This window comes from Oncorhynchus mykiss, chromosome 8, assembly GCF_057628025.1.
Source record: "Oncorhynchus mykiss isolate SJ-2025 chromosome 8, ASM5762802v1, whole genome shotgun sequence".
Taxonomy (NCBI): Eukaryota; Metazoa; Chordata; class Actinopteri; order Salmoniformes; family Salmonidae; genus Oncorhynchus; species Oncorhynchus mykiss.
Genome location: NC_143029.1, coordinates 12,907,363 through 12,926,437, shown reverse-complemented (window position 1 = coordinate 12,926,437; position 19,075 = coordinate 12,907,363). Strand labels below are relative to the sequence as shown.

The 19,075-nt window shown below is 45.6% G+C and overlaps 1 protein-coding gene across 3 annotated transcripts in view; it reads left to right on the top strand.

The window, feature by feature from the left end:
* Nucleotides 1–17,883, top strand: part of capn3b (calpain 3b) — a 34,854-nt gene extending 16,971 nt beyond the window's left edge. Inside the window, exons 11-23 of one of the 3 annotated variants that reach the window (XM_036984787.2) lie at nt 388–399; nt 2,760–2,968; nt 4,211–4,247; nt 7,651–7,680; nt 9,084–9,176; nt 10,338–10,415; nt 10,512–10,569; nt 10,919–10,983; nt 11,286–11,354; nt 13,345–13,423; nt 16,279–16,395; nt 16,771–16,829; nt 16,945–17,883. In XM_036984787.2, the coding sequence (XP_036840682.1) occupies nt 388–399; nt 2,760–2,968; nt 4,211–4,247; nt 7,651–7,680; nt 9,084–9,176; nt 10,338–10,415; nt 10,512–10,569; nt 10,919–10,983; nt 11,286–11,354; nt 13,345–13,423; nt 16,279–16,395; nt 16,771–16,829; nt 16,945–16,971 (933 nt within the window). In that variant the 3' untranslated portion in view covers nt 16,972–17,883. The remainder of the gene's footprint in view (nt 1–387; nt 400–2,759; nt 2,969–4,210; nt 4,248–7,650; nt 7,681–9,083; nt 9,177–10,337; nt 10,416–10,511; nt 10,570–10,918; nt 10,984–11,285; nt 11,355–13,344; nt 13,424–16,278; nt 16,396–16,770; nt 16,830–16,944) is intronic. The other 2 variants (XM_090242588.1, XM_090242590.1) reach the window with 2 other exon arrangements.
* Nucleotides 17,884–19,075: the final 1,192 nt, after the last annotated feature.

Here is a 19,075-nt window from a genome sequence, read left to right as displayed (position 1 = left end):
TCATCTTGGTTAACCCAGAATTAAAAGAGTGCGTAATTTGGTCAGATGCTCAATTAGGTTCTGGAGGGAAGCGTGTTAGAAATTGAGATTTCTGGTTTCCGAAGTCTCCTTCCTCGCGAAAGGAAACTCTAAGCCAAAGAGCTAATCGCTCAAAACTTAAGCCTGTTTGTATGTTCGTTCAATAAATGATCAGATCTATACATAAACTGAGTGCTCCCTTTTCTTTATTTTCCATTGGCGTGTCCTGGGGCAAGGAATGTTTTGGGGATTTTCAAGTCCCTCAGTCGAGCACCTAATTCCCGTTCTGTTCAAGCTGGTCTGGAGTGTGTTTGTGTACCATATAGGCAATGTAGTCATGGTGATAGTGACTTATGTTCTTGTCCTCAGGTGCCCAAAGAGGTATGATGGCCAAGGATTGGAGGACATTGTTGTGATGATGTCAGAGCTATCCAAGTAGTCACCTGACTGTGGTCAAAGTGCTACTTATGTGTGTCAGTCTACCTCCGCTTCAGAACGTAAAACTTGGTGTACCTCTGTCTTAACTTGTAGCTCTGTCTTGGTGTGTTCAACATGAAACCTTAGTTATAAAATTGCCGACACACAACACACCAAAAACACACAAGAGACTTTCAGATAACAACACATATTCTTTTAGCAGAACTGCGTCAAATACATATGTGAAATACTTGAAAATATTCTACCCAGGTCTACCTTAGACATTTGTTTTATTCTATTATACTGATTCAGTACTTTTTTTAATTCCTTTATCTAGTATGATAAGTCAGTGCCTGTGCATCCCTCCTCTGTCCCTCCTCTCTCTCTATCCCTCCATCCTCTATCCCTCTCTCTCTCTATCCCTCCATCCTCTATCCCTCTCTCTCTCTATCCCTCCATCCTCTGTCCCTCCTCTCTCTCTATCCCTCCATCCTCTATCCCTCTCTCAATATCCCTCCATCCTCTGTCCCTCCTCTCTCTCTCTATCCCTCCATCCTCTATCCCCCTCTCTCTCTCTATCACTCCATCCTCTGTCCCTCCTCTCTCTCTATCCCTACATCCTCTATCCCCTCTCTTTCTATCCCTACATCCTCTATCCCCTCTCTTTCTATCCCTACATCCTCTATCCCCCTCTCTCTATATCCCTCCATCCTATGTCCCTCCTCTCTGTCTATCCCTCCATCCTCTGTCCCTCCTCTCTCTATCCCTCCATCCTCTGTCCCTCCTCTCTCTATCCCTCCATCCTCTATCCCTCCTCTCTCTCTATCCCTCCATCCTCTATCCCTCCTCTCTCTCTATCCCTCCATCCTCTGTCCCTCCTCTCTCTCTATCCCTCCATCCTCTATCCCTCCTCTCTCTCTATCCCTCCATCCTCTATCCCTCCTCTCTCTCTATCCCTCCATCCTCTGTCCCTCCTCTCTCTCTATCCCTCCATCCTCTATCCCTCCTCTATCCCTCCATCCTCTATCCCTCCATCCTCTATCCCTCCTCTATCCCTCCTCTCTCTCTATCCCTCCATCCTCTATCCATCCTCTCTTTCTATCCCTCCATCCTCTATCCCTCCTTTCTCTCTATCCCTCCATCCTCTATCCCCCTCTCTCTCTATTCCTACATCCTCTATCCCCTTCTCTTTCTATCCCTCCATCCTCTATCCCCCTCTCTTTCTATCCCTCCATCCTCTATCGCCCTCTCTCTATCCCTCCATCCTCTATCCCCCTCTCTCTATATCCCTCCATCCTCTATCCATCCCCTCTCTCTATCCCTCCATCCTCTATCCCCCTCTCTCTGTCTATCCCTCCATCCTCTATCCCTCCTCTCTCTCTATCCCTCCATCCTCTATCCCCCTCTCTCTTTCTATCCCTCCATCCTCTGTCCCTCCTCTCTCTCTATCCCTCCATCCTCTATCTCTCATCTATCCCTCCATCCTCTATCCCTCCATCCTCTATCCCTCCTCTATCCCTCCTCTATCCCTCCTCTCTCTCTATCCCTCCATCCTCTATCCATCCTCTCTTTCTATCCCTCCATCCTCTATCCCTCCTTTCTCTCTATCCCTCCATCCTCTATCCCCCTCTCTCTCTATTCCTACATCCTCTATCCCCCTCTCTTTCTATCCCTCCATCCTCTATCCCCCTCTCTTTCTATCCCTCCATCCTCTATCGCCCTCTCTCTATCCCTCCATCCTCTATCCCCCTCTATATCCCTCCATCCTCTATCCATCCCCTCTCTCTATCCCTCCATCCTCTATCCCCCTCTCTCTGTCTATCCCTCCATCCTCTATCCCTCCTCTCTCTCTATCCCTTCATCCTCTATCCCCCTCTCTCTTTCCATCCCTCCATCCCCTATCCCCCTCTCTCTTTCTATCCCTCCATCCTCTCTCCATCCTCTCTTTCTATCCCTCCATCCTCTATCCCTCCTCTCTCTCTATCCCTCCATCCTCTATCCCCCTCTCTCTCTCTATCCCTCCATCCTCTATCCCCCTCCCTCTATATCCCTCCATCCTCTATCCATCCCCTCTCTCTATCCCTCCATTTTCTATCCCCCACTCTCTCTCTATCCCTCCATCCTCTATCCCCCTCTCTCTTTCTATCCCTCCATCCTCTGTCCCTCCTCTCTCTCTATCCATCCATCCTCTATCCCTCCTCTCTCTATATCCCTCAATCCTCTATCCCCCTCTCTCTTTCTATCCCTCCATCCTCTGTCCCTCCTCTCTCTCTATCCCTCTATCCCTCTATCCCTCCATCCTCTATCCCCCTCTCTCTCTACAGATGATTGGGAGCCAGCAGCACCTGCAGAAAGACTTCTTCCTTTACAATGCCTCCAAGGCCAAATGCAAGTCCTACATCAACCTGCGTGAGGTGAGCGAGCGATTCTGCCTGCCCCCTGGGGAGTACGTGATCATCCCTTCGACCTTTGACCCCCACGAGGAGGGAGAGTTTATCCTCAGAGTCTTCTCCGAGAAGAACAGCACCTCAGAGTGAGTGACTGGGAGTCGAGGGAGAGAGGGGCTGCTATGGTAGAAGGGTTAGGGGAGAGAGAGAGAGAGAGAGAGGCAGCTATGGTAGAGGGGTTAGGGGAGAGAGAGAGAGAGAGAGAGAGAGAGAGGGGCAGCTATGGTAGAGGGGTTAGGGGAGAGAGAGAGAGAGAGAGAGAGAGAGAGAGAGAGAGAGAGAGAGAGGGAGAGAGAGAGAGAGAGAGGGGCAGCTATGGTAGAGGGGTTAGGGGAGAGAGAGAGAGAGTGAGAGAGAGAGAGAGAGAGAGAGAGAGGGGCAGCTATGGTAGAGGGGTTAGGGGAGAGAGTGAGAGAAGGGCAGCTATGGTAGAGGGGTTAGGGGAGAGGGAGAGGGAGAGGGGCTGCTATGGTAGGGGAGTTAGGGGAGAGAGAGAGGGGCAGCTATGGTAGAGGGGTTAGGGGAGAGAGAGAGGGGCTGCTATGGTAGAGGGGTTAGGGGAGAGAGAGAGAGGGGCAGCTATGGTAGAGGGGTTAGGGGAGAGAGTGAGAGGAGGGCTGCTATGGTAGAGGGGTTAGGGGAGAGAGAGAGGGGCTGCTATGGTAGAGGGGTTAGGGGAGAGAGAGAGAGAGGGGCTGCTATGGTAGAGGGGTTAGGGGAGAGAGAGAGGGGCAGCTATGGTAGAGGGGTTAGGGGAGAGAGAGAGGGGCTGCTATGGTAGAGGGGTTAGGGGAGAGAGAGAGGGGCTGCTATGGTAGAGGGGTTAGGGGAGGGAGAGAAAAGGGGTCTGGGTTGCTATGGTAGAGGGGTTAGGGGAGAGAGAGAGGGGTTGCTATGGTAGAGGGGTTAGGGGAGAGAGAGAGCAGCTGCTATGGTAGAGGGGTTAGGGGAGATAGAGAGGGGTTGCTATGGTAGAGGGGTTAAGGGAGATAGAGAGGGGTTGCTATGGTAGAGGGGTTAGGGGAGAGAGAGAGGGGTTGCTATGGTAGAGGGGTTAGGGGAGAGAGAGAGGGGTTGCTATGGCAGAGGGGTTAGGGGAGAGAGAGAGAGAGGGGGGCTGGGCTGCTATGGTGGCGGGGTATTTCAGTGTGTTGGTGTTTCTATGAATGAGTGTGTGGATGAATTTGTTTCTGTGGATGGCCATTTATGTGTGTGTGTGTGTGTGTGTGTGGCATGCCAGTCAAGGGTGACAGAAAAAAATGAAGCTTCCATGCCTTTGATCTTGTGCCTTCAATGGTGATGAGTAATGTCTGTCTGTTCTCTTTCAGGGAAACCGAAAATACAATTAGGTCAGACCATATAGAGGTTAGTAAATGGACTTGTGTCTCTCTCTCCTCTCTCTGACTTGCCACAGGCATTAAACAAAGCATGTGTGTCCATGTATACTGATAATTCAACCATAAACACATCAGCAACCACAGCTAAGGAAGTCACTGAATCCCTTAAAGAGTTGCAGTCTGTTTGGAATGGGTGTCCAGTAATAAACTGGTCCTGAACATCTCTAAAACTAATAGTATTGTATTTTGTACAAATCATTCCCTAAGTTCTAGACCTGAGCTGACTCTGGTAATGAATGGTGTGGCTGTTCAAGTTAAGGATACTAAATTACTTGGCGTTTCCTTAGATTGCAAACTGTCGTGGTCAAAACATATTGATTCAATGGTTGTAAAGATGGGGAGACGTCTGTCAGTAATAAAGAGATGCTCTGCTTTTTTGACACCACACTCCAAAAAGCAAGTCCTGCAGGCTCTAGTTTTGTCTTATCTTGATTATTGTCCAGTCATGTGGTCAAGCGCTGCAAAGAAAGTCCTAGTTAAGCTGCAGCTGGCCCTGAACAGAGCGTCACGTCTTGCTCTTCATTGTAATCAGAGGGCTAATATAAATACTATGCATGCCAGTCTCTCTTCGCTAAGAGTTGATGAAAGAATGACTGTGTCACTTCTTGTTTTTATAAGAAACATGAATGAGTTGGAAATTCCAAATGGTTTGCATAGTCAACTTACACACAGCAGTGACACATACACTTACCCCACCAGACATGCCACCAGGGGTCTTTTCACAGTGTCCAGGTCCAGAACACACTTACCTCACCAGGCATGCCACCAGGGGTCTTTTCACAGTGTCCAGGTCCAGAACACACTTACCCCACCAGACATGCCACCAGGGGTCTTTTCACAGTCCCCAGGTCCAGAACAAATTCAAGGAAACGTCCAGTATTATACAGAGCCATGTGGAACTCCCTTCCATCTTACAGTGCCTTGCGAAAGTATTCGGCCCCCTTGAACTTTGCGACCTTTTGCCACATTTCAGGCTTCAAACATAAAGATATAAAACTGTCTTTTTTTGTGAAGAATCAACAAGTGGGACACAATCATGAAGTGGAACGACATTTATTGGATATTTCAAACTTTTTTAAAACAAATCAAAAACTGAAAAATTGGGCGTGCAAAATTATTCAGCCACTTTACTTTCAGTGCAGCAAACTCTCTCCAGAAGTTCAGTGAGGATCTCTGAATGATCCAATGTTGACCTAAATGACTAATGATGATAAATACAATCCACCTGTGTGTAATCAAGTCTCCGTATAAATGCACCTGCACTGTGATAGTCTCAGAGGTCCGTTAAAAGCGCAGAGAGCATCATGAAGAACAAGGAACACACCAGGCAGGTCCGAGATACTGTTGTGAAGAAGTTTAAAGCCGGATTTGGATACAAAAGATTTCCCAAGCTTTAAACATCCCAAGGAGCACTGTGCAAGCGATAATATTGAAATGGAAGGAGTATCAGACCACTGCAAATCTACCAAGACCTGGCCGTCCCTCTAAACTTTCAGCTCATACAAGGAGAAGACTGATCAGAGATGCAGCCAAGAGGCCCATGATCACTCTGGATGAACTGCAGAGATTTACAGCTGAGGTGGGAGACTCTGTCCATAGGACAACAATATGTATTAACAATTTGTATATTGCACAAATCTGGCCTTTATGGAAGAGTGGCAAGAAGAAAGCCATTTCTTAAAGATATCCATAAAAAGTGTCGTTTAAAGTTTGCCACAAGCCACCTGGGAGACACACCAAACATGTGGAAGAAGGTGCTCTGGTCAGATGAAACCAAAATTGAACTTTTTGGCAACAATGCAAAACGTTATGTTTGGCATAAAAGCAACACAGCTCATCACCCTGAACACACCATCCCCACTGTCAAACATGGTGGTGGCAGCATCATGGTTTGGGCCTGCTTTTCTTCAGCAGGGACAGGGAAGATGGTTAAAATTGATGGGAAGATGGATGGAGCCAAATACAGGACCATTCTGGAAGAAAACCTGATGGAGTCTGCAAAAGACCTGAGACTGGGACGGAGATTTGTCTTACAACAAGACAATGATCCAAAACATAAAGCAAAATCTACAATGGAATGGTTCAAAAATAAACATATCCAGGTGTTAGAATGGCCAAGTGAAAGTCCAGACCTGAATCCAATCGAGAATCTGTGGAAAGAACTGAAAACTGCTGTTCACAAATGCTCTCCATCCAACCTCACTGAGCTCGAGCTGTTTTGCAAGGAGGAATGGGAAAAAATTCAGTCTCTCGATGTGCAAAACTGAGAGACATACCCCAAGCGACTTACAGCTGTAATCGCAGCCAAAGGTGGCGCTACAAAGTATGAACTTAAGGGGGCTGAATAATTTTGCACGCCCCATTTTTCAGTTTTTGATTTGTTAAAAAAGTTTGAAATATCCAATAAATGTCGTTCCACTTCATGATTGTGTCCCACTTGTTGTTGATTCTTCACAAAAAAATACAGTTTTATATCTTTATGTTTGAAGCCTGAAATGTGGCAAAAGGTCGCAAAGTTCACGGGGGCCGAATACTTTCGCAAGGCACTGTATATAGAGCAAGTGAACAGCAAACCTGGTTTCAAAAAACAAATAAAGCAACACTTCACGGCACAACGCCTCTTTCTCATGTGACCTACTAGTTGTGTGTATGTACTGACATGTATGTGGAACTGATAGATGCACACACACACTACATGTTCATGTTTTTAAATTGTAAAGTGTTTTGTCTGTAATGTCTTTTTCGTGTGTCGGACCCCAGTAAGACTAGCTGTTGCCATTGGCGTCGGCTGATGGGGATCCTAATAAATCAAATCAACCTGTTGTCCATATGCACCTGTTCATGTCTGTATGTCTGCGTCTTTGTCCTCCGCCTACAATTAATACATCACTCAAACTTGAATGAAAAATATAGTCCCACCACTGACAATCTCTCTCTCTCCATCTCCCCATCTCTCTCTCGCTCTTTCTCCCCTCCCCCTCCCCTCTCTCTCGCTCTCTCTCTCTCTCCCCTTCTCTCTCTCTCTCTCCCCTTCTCTCTCTCTCCCCCCCTCTCTCTCTCACTCCCCTTCTCTCTCTCTCTCTCCCCTTCTCTCTCCCTCTCTCCCCCCTTCTCTCTCTCTCTCTCTCCCTTTCTCTCTCTCTCTCTCCCTTTCTCTCTCTCTCTCCCCTTCTCTCTTTCTTTCTCTCTCTCTCCCCTTCTCTCCCTCTCTCTCTCTCTCTCCCCTTCTCTCTCTCTCTCTCCCCTTCTCTCTCTCTCTCTCTCTCTCTTTACTATTACTGACCAGGGTTTGATGGTTCATTGTTCATTTCAATGTTAACTTCTCCATTTCATTTTTATGTTTATTGTCCATTTCTTCCTCACGCCGACAGCAAGGCAAACACAGGACAAAGAAAGGAAAGGTACAGTGTGTGCATCATCATCATAGTTTCTTTTGATTTACCCAAATTATGACGAGACATTGAATATTGGATGTTTTTCATGACATCCTCTTTCACTTCTCGCAAGATTAAATAAATTACCATTGCGACCAGTGTCATTTCACATGTAGACTTGAAGCCAATTGAACATTAGCCCGGTGGCCCCTGATCTCTTCGAGCTGTGAAGCCCAACTCCTATGGCCATTACTATACCAAACACAGGAGTTGGCTATACAGCACAAACAGAAAGGGATCCAGGCTAATGGAAATGTTGTTCTACGTCCAGTGAGTTTACTGTCATTTTCTTCTTCTATTCTGTGTCTTTCCCCTCTACCACCAATCATCTCTAACCCCTGTGTCACATGTCCACCTCTACCACCAATCATCTCTAACCCCTGTGTCACATGTCTACCTCTACCACCAATCATCTCTAACCCCTGTGTCACGTCCACCTCTACCACCAATCATCTCTAACCCCTGTGTCACATGTCCACCTCTACCACCAATCATCTCTAACCCCTGTGTCACATGTCCACCTCTACCACCAATCATCTCTAACCCCTGTGTCACATGTCTACCTCTACCACCAATCATCTCTAACCCCTGTGTCACATGTCCACCTCTACCACCAATCATCTCTAACCCCTGTGTCACATGTCCACCTCTACCACCAATCATCTCTAACCCCTGTGTCACACGTCCACCTCTACCACCAATCATCTCTAACCCCTGTGCCACATGTCCACCTCTACCACCAATCATCTCTAACCCCTGTGTCACATGTCCACCTCTACCACCAATCATCTCTAACCCCTGTGTCACATGTCCACCTCTACCACCAATCATCTCTAACCCCTGTGTCACATGTCTACCTCTACCACCAATCATCTCTAACCCCTGTGTCACGTCCACCTCTACCACCAATCATCTCTAACCCCTGTGTTACATGTCCACCTCTACCACCAATCATCTCTAACCCCTGTGTCACATGTCCACCTCTACCACCAATCATCTAACCCCTGTGTCACACGTCCAACTCTACCACCAATCATCTCTAACCCCTGTGTCACATGTCCACCTCTACCACCAATCATCTCTAACCCCTGTGTCACACGTCCACCTCTACCACCAATCATCTCTAACCCCTGTGCCACATGTCCACCTCTACCACCAATCATCTCTAACCCCTGTGTCACATGTCCTCCTATACCACCAATCATCTTTAACCACTGTGTGTCACTTCAACTACCCCCACCCACCACCACGTCTACCCCTTCTCCCCCATTACCACCCCCCAAAACACCACCGTCCACCCCACCACTACCATCCACCCAACCATTACCACCCCACCCCCACCCCACCCCCACCATCCACCCAACCCCCAGCCCATCGTGTTTGTATCAGACAGAGCGAAGGCCAACAAGGAGATTGAGCAAGATGACATCGAGGTTCAGAAGGAGAAGAAAGAGAAAGTCAAGGTTTTTCTCCTTTGAGAGAGGAGGGGGGCAGAGGGGAGGGGTGTTCTCCTTTGAGAGAGGAGGGGGGCAGAGGGGAGGGTTGTTCTCCTTTGAGAGAGGAGGGGGGCAGAGGGGAGGGGTATTCTCCTTTGAGAGAGGAGGGGGGCAGAGAGGAGGGTTGTTCTCCTTTGAGAGAGGAGAGGGGCAGAGGGGAGGGGTATTCTCCTTTGAGAGAGGAGAGGGGCAGAGGGGAGGGGTATTCTCCTTTGAGAGAGGAGAGGGGCAGAGGGGAGGGGTATTCTCCTTTGAGAGAGGAGGGGGGCAGAGGGGAGGGGTATTCTCCTTTGAAAGAGGAGGGGGGCAGAGGGGAGGGGTATTCTCCTTTGAGAGAGGAGAGGGGCAGAGGGGAGGGGTATTCTCCTTTGAGAGAGGAGGGGGGCAGAGAGGAGGGGTGTTTGTGGTGAAACCTATTGTGAAGGCATGTGTTTGTCAAGGTGTTTGTCAAGATAGGGAGGGGATTGGGGGGCAAGTGTTTAAATTGGGCTGGAATTTTCATAATAATAAGAGTCTTGTAGCATCAGTTGTGATGTGTGTGTAGCAAGAATGTATATGTGTGTAGGTGTGTGTTTATGCGTGTGCACGCACCCAAACCATGCCAGTGAAGTTGCACTTGACACAATTCCACCTGTAGGTATTTTACACCATTTTGCCAATGTAGCCATTAGCCCAGTGTAACCTCTGACCTACTAAAATACGGGGTCAGTGACAGGGCTGAAACCAAATCTACCCCAGGCCACATAGCATCTCCTGTCCTGACCAGGGAGAGACTTCCGGACACCCCCACTGATCCACAATCAGCTCTAAAAGGTCAACCTATCTCCAGTAACAATGCACCTGTTTTCAGAACTGTGTATTTACATATTGATATCTGCCATTGTTTGGTTACCATGGATCCTCCTCTGGTGGAAAGGGGTAATGAATAAACAAATGATAGACATTTAGGGCAGATTTTACTTTTGCCATTTGTCTATGGATGTCCACAATTCAATCTAAATTAGCATGGCTTTGTGTAGTGCATGTTGGGATATACCACTTTTTAAACCAGCCTGAAACCTGATAACATCATGCCTTCACTTCCATCGATCTTCTCTAAATGTTTCTTTCTTTCACTTTCCCAATCAGCCAAAACCACAGCAACCGGATGAGGAGAGCGGAGAACACAAAATGTTCAGGGCCATTTACCAGCAGATTGCTGGGGAGGTGAGTGATGGTGTGACACCCGAGGGGGCAATAAGGATAGGTTATACTGAGGGGTCTACATGCACACAGCTCAAAGGAGATATGTTCCCTCTCTAGGACATGCAGATCTGTGCCAACGAGCTCAAGGTGGTCATGAAAAGGGTACTGGAAAAACGTGAGTGCTGTCATGATCCCTCATTTTTAATGCCATACCCTCCCTCTTCCCTTGTGCCCACTATGTCCATCAGTGGAGGCTGCTGAGGGGAGGACGGCTCATAATAATGGCTGGAATGGAGCGAATGGAATGGCATCAAAGACAGGGAAACCATGGAAACCATGTGTTTGACATATTTTATACGATTCCACCTATTCCGCTCCAGCCATTACCACGAGTCTGTCCTCCCTCAATTAAGGTGCCACCAACCTCCTGTGATGTCCACCTGTCATGTCCTTTTTGTACACTTGTTACGTAGTGTCCACTCTGTAGTATGCACTTGTCTTCCAAATGATATTTTTCTCCACAGATAATGACATGAAGACGGACGGCTTCAGCTTAGAGAGTTGCCGGAGCATGATCGCTTTGATGGATGTATCCTCCCATATGATTAATACTGGAACTCTATTTGAACGTTTCTAATGAAATGCAGTTCTTCACACCAGAGGAGGCTGGTGGGAGGAGCTATAGGAGGACAGGCTCATTGTAATAGCTGGAATGGAATTAATGGAAGGTATCATACACATCAAACATGGAAACCACATAAATGGTCTCTGCTCCATTAATTCCATTCCCGTCAATACAATGAGCCCATCCTCCTATAGCTCCTCCCACCAGCCTCCACTACTTCACACGGTAAAATATTGGCTGGTGTTTCTTCCTTAACTACTTCTCAGACGGACGGCACAGGAAAACTGAACCTGCAGGAGTTCAAACACCTGTGGAGTAAGATCAAAGCCTGGCAGGTAGGATCCTCCTGTCCATAACTCTCCAGAGCCTGATGGTTTAGGGGAAAACTTCCCCTTAAATCGCATTTACCCTTAGTCTCCCGTTGCCATCACTACTAAGTGAAATGTTGACTTAAATGGAAGTTAGGATGAAGGAGTCTTCTGCATTTTTTTTGTTAAGAGCCCCGATGCTCGGTCTGAACATTAACATGCATCACTTGCAGTACGGTTTTGGAAGCATAAGGACATCTTTCATGTCAGCGAGAAATAATATAAAAAATATTAAAAAGTGTTAAATTGAAACCCACCTTGATAGGATTAGTGTTCCCACATGGCCATATCTCCATGTTACAGCGCTTGTTTACAGAAAACAGACGGAAGACAAGAGGTGACCACCTGTGCGAATTAGCTATCTAGCATGCTCCGAACACCTGTGCGAATTAGCTATCTAGCATGCTACGAACACCTGTGCGTAAGTGTAACTCAGGAAGAGTAGCGGAAGTGTAATTTCGTCAGATAGAGGCGCCTACTGTATAGCTGTATGGATCTTTGCTTAACTACCTTATCTTAACCTATCTGTAACTGCTACAGTGTAGTTTAGTAGGATGAAGGCTCTCTAGCTGTATGGATCTGTAACTGCTACAGTGTAGTTTAGTAGGATGAAGGCTCTATAGCTGTATGGATCTGTAACTGCTACAGTGTAGTTTAGTAGGATGAAGGCTCTATAGTTGAATGGATCTGTTACTGCTACAGTGTAGTTTAGTAGGATGAAGGCTCTATAGCTGTATGGATCTGTAACTGCTACAGTGTAGTTTAGTAGGATGAAGGCTCTATAGCTGTATGGATCTCTAACTGCTACAGTGTAGTTTAGTAGGATGGAGGCTCTATAGCTGTATGGATCTGTAACTGCTACAGTGTAGTTTAGTAGGATGAAGGCTCTATAGCTGTATGGATCTGTAACTGCTACAGTGTAGTTTAGTAGGATGAAGGCTCTATAGTTGTATGGATCTGTAACTGCTACAGTGTAGTTTAGTAGGATGGAGGCTCTATAGTTGAATGGATCTGTAACTGCTACAGTGTAGTTTAGTAGGATGGAGGCTCTATAGCTGTATGGATCTGTAACTGCTACAGTGTAGTTTAGTAGGATGAAGGCTCTATAGCTGTATGGATCTGTAACTGCTACAGTGTAGTTTAGTAGGATGAACGCTCTATAGCTGTATGGATCTGTAACTGCTACAGTGCAATTTAGTAGGATGGAGGATCTATAGCTGTATGGATCTGTAACTTTTACAGTGTAGTTTAGTAGGATGGAGGCTCTATAGCTGTATGGATCTTTAACTGCTACAGTGTAGTTTAGTAGGATGAAGGCTCTATAGCTGTATGGATCTGTAACTGCTACAGTGTAGTTTAGTAGGATGGAGGCTCTATACCTGTATGGATCTGTAACTGCTACAGTGTAGTTTAGTAGGATGAAGGCTCTATACCTGTATGGATCTGTAACTGCTACAGTGTAGTTTAGTAGGATGGAGGCTCTATACCTGTATGGATCTGTAACTGCTACAGTGTAGTTTAGTAGGATGAAGGCTCTATACCTGTATGGATCTGTAACTGCTACAGTGTGGTTTAGTAGGATGAAGGCTCTATACCTGTATGGATCTGTAACTGCTACAGTGTAGTTTAGTAGGATGAAGGCTCTATACCTGTATGGATCTTTAACTGCTACGGGAAGTGAATCTTTTTTATTTGAAGGATTCTTTCTTGATGATGAAAGATAAGGGCCATATGTGTTGAAAACCATATCGTAAGCAATGCTTATTAAACATTAAAACACAGCGTGGGGATTGTAGTTCACATGAGGTAGTTGTGGGCAAAGGTAATAGCTGTAGGGAGAAGGCAGAATGCCACCTGGATTTTGAGAGAGATGGATTCACAGCGATCATCAACAGATAATTTTCAGCCCAATATTGAAATTCATTGAGATTGACCGTTATGTGTTCACTGTGTGCAGCTGATCTTCAAGAAGTATGACAAGGACAAATCAAGCACCATCAGCAGCTTTGAGATGAGGAACGCAGTCAATGACGCAGGTGAGTTCCATAGACAAACTTGTTCAGCCGTTTAGTCCCAGCAGGGCCACGTTCAGTTGCCAAACGTTTTCTAATGTTACAGATAGCAATACCATGAATCGAGCCGACGTGATTTATTATTCTACATGTCAGACGCATGTTTGTTCTACATATTTGTATCTGAACGTTCCAAAATGTTTCGTCTTGCTGAACGTGCCTCCAGGTGAATGGACTTAGAAGTCTTCCCAGAGAGCCATGAGTTGATTACTCCTTTCACACTAGAGTGCTGACCCGAACCATGGCACACAGTGTTGGCTTAGATATTTTATTTTCACATTTTCCTTTCCAGCATGGTTCCAATCCAACAGCTATAGTGGATGTTTAACCAGACCAGTGAAGCTTGGCTTGGCTCAGTACTAGTGTAAAAAGGGTATTATGAACCACACACACAAACAGTCAGGTTGAAAGGATTGGGCATGGGCCCTCAAACGTTCTACAGCTGCACCATTGAAAGCATCTTGACTGGCTGCATCACGGCTTAGTACGGAAACTGTACTGCCCTCGATTACATGGTGCTACAGAGGCTTGTGCAGACAGCCCAGTACATCATTGGGGCCGAGCTCTCTGCCATCCAGGACCTCTATATCAGGCGGTGTGAAAGGAAGGCTCGGACTCCAGCCACCCAAATCATAGACTGTTCTCTCTGCTTCCGAACCGCAACCACTACTGGTGATTCAAGTCTGACACCAACAGGCTCCTGAACAGCTTCTATCCCCAAGCAATAAGACTGCTAAATAGCTAATAAAATGGCTACATGGACTATCTGCAATGACCCTTCTATTTACGTTTGCACTGTCTCTATGCACACGCTACACACTCACTCACACGGACACTCTAGCACACATTCATACAGACGCTACACATACACACACACACACAATCTTCATATACGCTACTGCTACTCTGTTGATCATAAACTCAGCAAAAAAAGAAACGGCCCTTTTTCAGGACCCTGTCTTTCAAAGATAATTCGTAAAAATCCAAATAACACAGATCTTCATTGTCAAGGGTTTAAACACTGTTTCCCATGATTGGTCAATGAACAATAAACAAATAATGAACATGCACCTGTGGAACGGTCGTTAAGACACTAACAGCTTACAGACGGTAGGCAATTAAGGTCACAGTTATGAAAAATTAGGACACTAAAGAGGCCTTTCTACTGACTCTGAAAAACACCAAAAGAAAGTTGCCCAGGGTCCCTGCTCATCTGCGTGAACATGACTTAGGCATGCTGCAAGGAGGCATGAGGACTGCAGATGTGACCAGGGCAATAAATTGCAATGTCTGTACTGTGAGACGCCTAAGACAGCGCTACAGGGAGACAGGACGGACAGCTGATCGTCCTCACAGTGGCAGACCACGTGTAACAACACCTGCACACCTCGATACATCCGAACATCACACCTGCGGGACAGGTACAGGATGGTAACAACAACTGCCCGAGTTACACCAGGAACGCACTGTCCCTCCATCAGTGCTGAGACTGTCCGTAATAGGCTGAGAGAGGCTGGACTGAGGGCTTGTAGGTCTGTTGTAAGGCAGGTCCTCACCAGTTAGTCACATGTCTGTGGAACTTGTTCAGTTTATGTCTCAGTTGTTGAATCTTGTTATGTTCATACACATATTTACACATGTTAAGTTTGCTGAAAATAAAAGCAGTTGACAGTGAGAGGACGTTTCTTTTTTTGCTGAGTCGATATCCTGATGTCTCCTTACCCGTATACATATATAGCAGTATGTGGACACCCCTTCAAATGAGTGGATTCTGCTTTTTAGCCACACTCATTAATGACAGGTTCATAAAATTGAGCACACAACCATGCAATCTTCATAGACAAACGTTGGTAGTAGAATCTCAACCCCCACTAAATGCAAACTGTAAGGGCTCTTATTTACATTCAAACCTTACTGAAGATCTCCGTGATGTTCAACGTGGTACTGTCATAGGATGCCACCTTTCCAACAAGTCCGTTTGTGAAATTTCTGCCCTGCTAAAGCTGCCCCTGTCAACTGTAAGTGCTGTTATTGTGAAGCGGAAACATCTAGGAGCAACAATGCCGCAACATGGTAGGCCACACAAGCTCACAGAACGGAGCCTGGCGCGTAAAAATTGTCTGTCCATGATTTTTTACATTTTTATGCCCATACACTACATGACCAAAAGTATCCCTGCATTGTAAATATGGTACTGGCACTGACCCTGGAACTTTGACCCTGTATATAGCTTACTTTCTCTTGATCTTTCTATTCTTGTGTATTTTTGTTCTGTCGTGGAACTTCTACACAGGGACATTCAAAGTCAAACTTAACTGACAATAAAGGATGATTGATTTAACTGGAGAGGTTCCAGCAAACTTGATGCACCACAGTACACATCTGTCAGGAGCTCTGCTGGGGCAGTCCCGTTAGTTGTCTTATATACTGCTAACACAGACAAGTTATATTTGCATGGTTCATAGGGTTGGTTCCTGCATGTGTTTGGGACCGTCTCCTCTTTTAACTTATAGAACATATTCAGGGCATTCTGCCACATATCTTTACTAAGCACAGGCAGGACCAAGGATTAAGTATGACACTGAAGACAAAAATAACATTTAAGGCTGACTCTTCACACAATTTTCCATCACAGTTCTTCTTGACTTTTGTATTTTTTTGAGTACTACATACAGTGTATTGATTTATTGTATTGTTGGGAAAGAGCATGCAAGGCATTTTACTGTACTTGTGCACATGACAAAATATCTTCCACTGTGGTTACAGCAAATCCTTCATCTTGTATCCATTCCACTTCCCCCCCCCCCCATTCCATTTAGGGTTCCGCTTAAACAACCAGCTGTATGACATCATCACGATGCGCTACGCTGATGAGCACCTCAACATCGACTTTGACAGCTTCATCTGCTGCTTCGTCAGGCTAGAAGGCATGTTCAGTAAGTACACACTGGACTTTGACACCATTTCCTGTTTCGTCAGGCTAGAGGGAATATTCAGTTAGTACACACTGGTTTGATAAATGTAAATTCCACCAGAAACATCAACAGGCATTCATCTCATTGAACAAGAGTCAGAGATAACAGAGAAAGAAAGATAGGTGGCGGTCACAGGAGGTTGGTGGCAACTTAATTGCAGAGGAAGGACTTGTGATATTGACCAGAGAGCTATTGGTGGAACGGTATCAAATACATGGTTTCCATGTGTTTATGCCATTCCATTTGCTCCATTCCGGCCATTATTATGAGCCGTCCTCCCCTCAGCAGCCTCCATTGATAGAGCTACTGTTTGATCTGTATGAGGTCTCTTTGCAGGGACGTTCCATGCCTTTGACAAAAACGGAGACGGCACAATCAAGCTCAACGTCCTCGAGGTAAAAAGGTCACGTCACGTCCATACAAAGAGGAATTCACTCCATTAACTCCTGTCCTCTTCTGCTTTCTTTCATCTCGTCTTAACCGGTTTTTGTTTTTCATCTCTTGTTACAGTGGCTCCAGTTGACCATGTATGCTTAGATCACCCAGCCATCAGAGTCCTGCTCTCTGGTCTACCCTCAGCCATGCTTCTACCAACATCGCTTAGATCACCCAGCCATCAGAGGAGTCCTGCTCTCTGGTCTACCCTCAGCCATGCTTCTACCAACATCGCTTAGATCACCCAGCCATCAGAGGAGTCCTGCTCTCTGGTCTACCCTCAGCCATGCTTCTACCAACATCGCTTAGATCACCCAGCCATCAGGGGAGTCCTGCTCTCTGGTCTACCCTCAGCCATGCTTCTACCAACATCGCCTTCCTCTACCTCAGCCAATTCCCCATGTTCTCTCTCTCTCAAGACATTGCCATTACTCTCATTCTAGCATAGAAAACAAATGAAATGCAATGGTGATATGTTCTGCAGTCACGCTGCACAAATGATATATCTCACAACGCCGAGAGAAGTGTGTAATGTCTCAAGAAAGTATATTAACACGATGTAGCGATCTTCTAAGACACACAGGTTGGCTGGAGAGAAAGACCACCTGGAATGTCAACTTGTGTCGACTGGTGAGAGGTATCACCCTGGCAGCACCGAGGGACTTGAATGGGGAACCCTTGCTCCAGTACATTTGGCTAGTGCTTTAAACTACAAGCCTTCAAGTGTTATTGCCTGTCCTTAAAGGGGAAGGTTTTAGAACGCCAGCTCACTGTAAATAACATGTTTAGCATTAGTGGATTGAATACATATCATTGCTTAGCTTTACTTCCTGAAGTGTTTCCATTCCCCTTTAAGTCATTGGTGGTAACTACATTACAAGATCAATGTTGTGTTCCTGTAAGTCTCTGTGATAATATCATGTGGATACTTAGATCTCGAGAGACAGTGATGACGTTGTTGGACTGGATTGTTTCAGAAGCATTTTCTTTTCTTCCATTAAATTCAAACTTTTACGAATGTGTCCCAGTATGTACAGTATGGGATGAGAGTTGTTGAGTCTTGAAAGCTAAACCAAATCTCTTAATGTTGAATTGCATAATGAATGTTTAGGATTTCAAATAAATATGATGTAAATTAAGCATTGCCACAATTACCCGATAACTCATCTACCCAATAAGGCGGATTGGTTTTCTCCAACAGAACTGAACATTGATGTGAACAACGGTTAGATGGTCTATAATGAACAGGGCTCTAGTCTAACATTGTTCCCACACTTTTTTTTTGTTGGTGGTACCAAAAATTATTTTTTCGTGCAGTGTCACACAATAGAATACATTTGAGTAATCTTTTAAAGTCATTCACAATGCTTTAAGGATGGTATTAGAAAAATAAGTTGTTGGGTTGACAATTAGGATGCTTTTATATTTTATGGTCAAAATAGGGCTCCTGAATTTTCAGATGTTTTTGTTCAGGAGAGATGAATTTGCCTTAATCTTTATGTGCGCTAATATTATATATAGGCCTAAAGTCAATTAGTGCTAATTCACCACATGAGGAAGTGGAAACGCAAAACACATTAGCTAGATCGTCAACTCTAATCATAAACTGGATGGTTCGAGCCCTGAATGCTGATTGGCTGACAGCCGTGGTATATCAGACCGTATATCATGGGTATGACAAAACATTTATTTTTTACTGCTCTAATTACATTAGTAACCAGTTTATAATAGCAATAAGGCACTTCTGGGGTTTGTTATATATGGCCAATATACCACAGCTAAGGGCTGTGTCCAGGCACTCCGTGTTGCGCTGTGCATAAGAACAGCCCTTAGACGTGGTATATTGGCCATATACCACACCTCCTCGGGCCTTATTGCTGAAATATAACACCTAACTAGCCATGTCTTATAGTAAATGTAATGTCCCCCATTTTGTTTTTGCAACTGGGCCCAGTGCACTTGCGATGGCCAATGCACAAGGGCGAGGCTAGCATGCTTAGATGAGTGACACCTGTACAGTGTAAATGGCTAGTTAGAACAGAAACCTGCATGGGTTTGAACAGTTATGAGTGATGGACTATTCACAATGCCCATCTCTTACGCCCACCTCTTAAAATTATACATTAAACTAGCGGAAAAAGCCAGCCTACGTCACATTAGTGTCCATTTCCTCACTGTGTATCACCAAAACTCCATATCAGTCTAG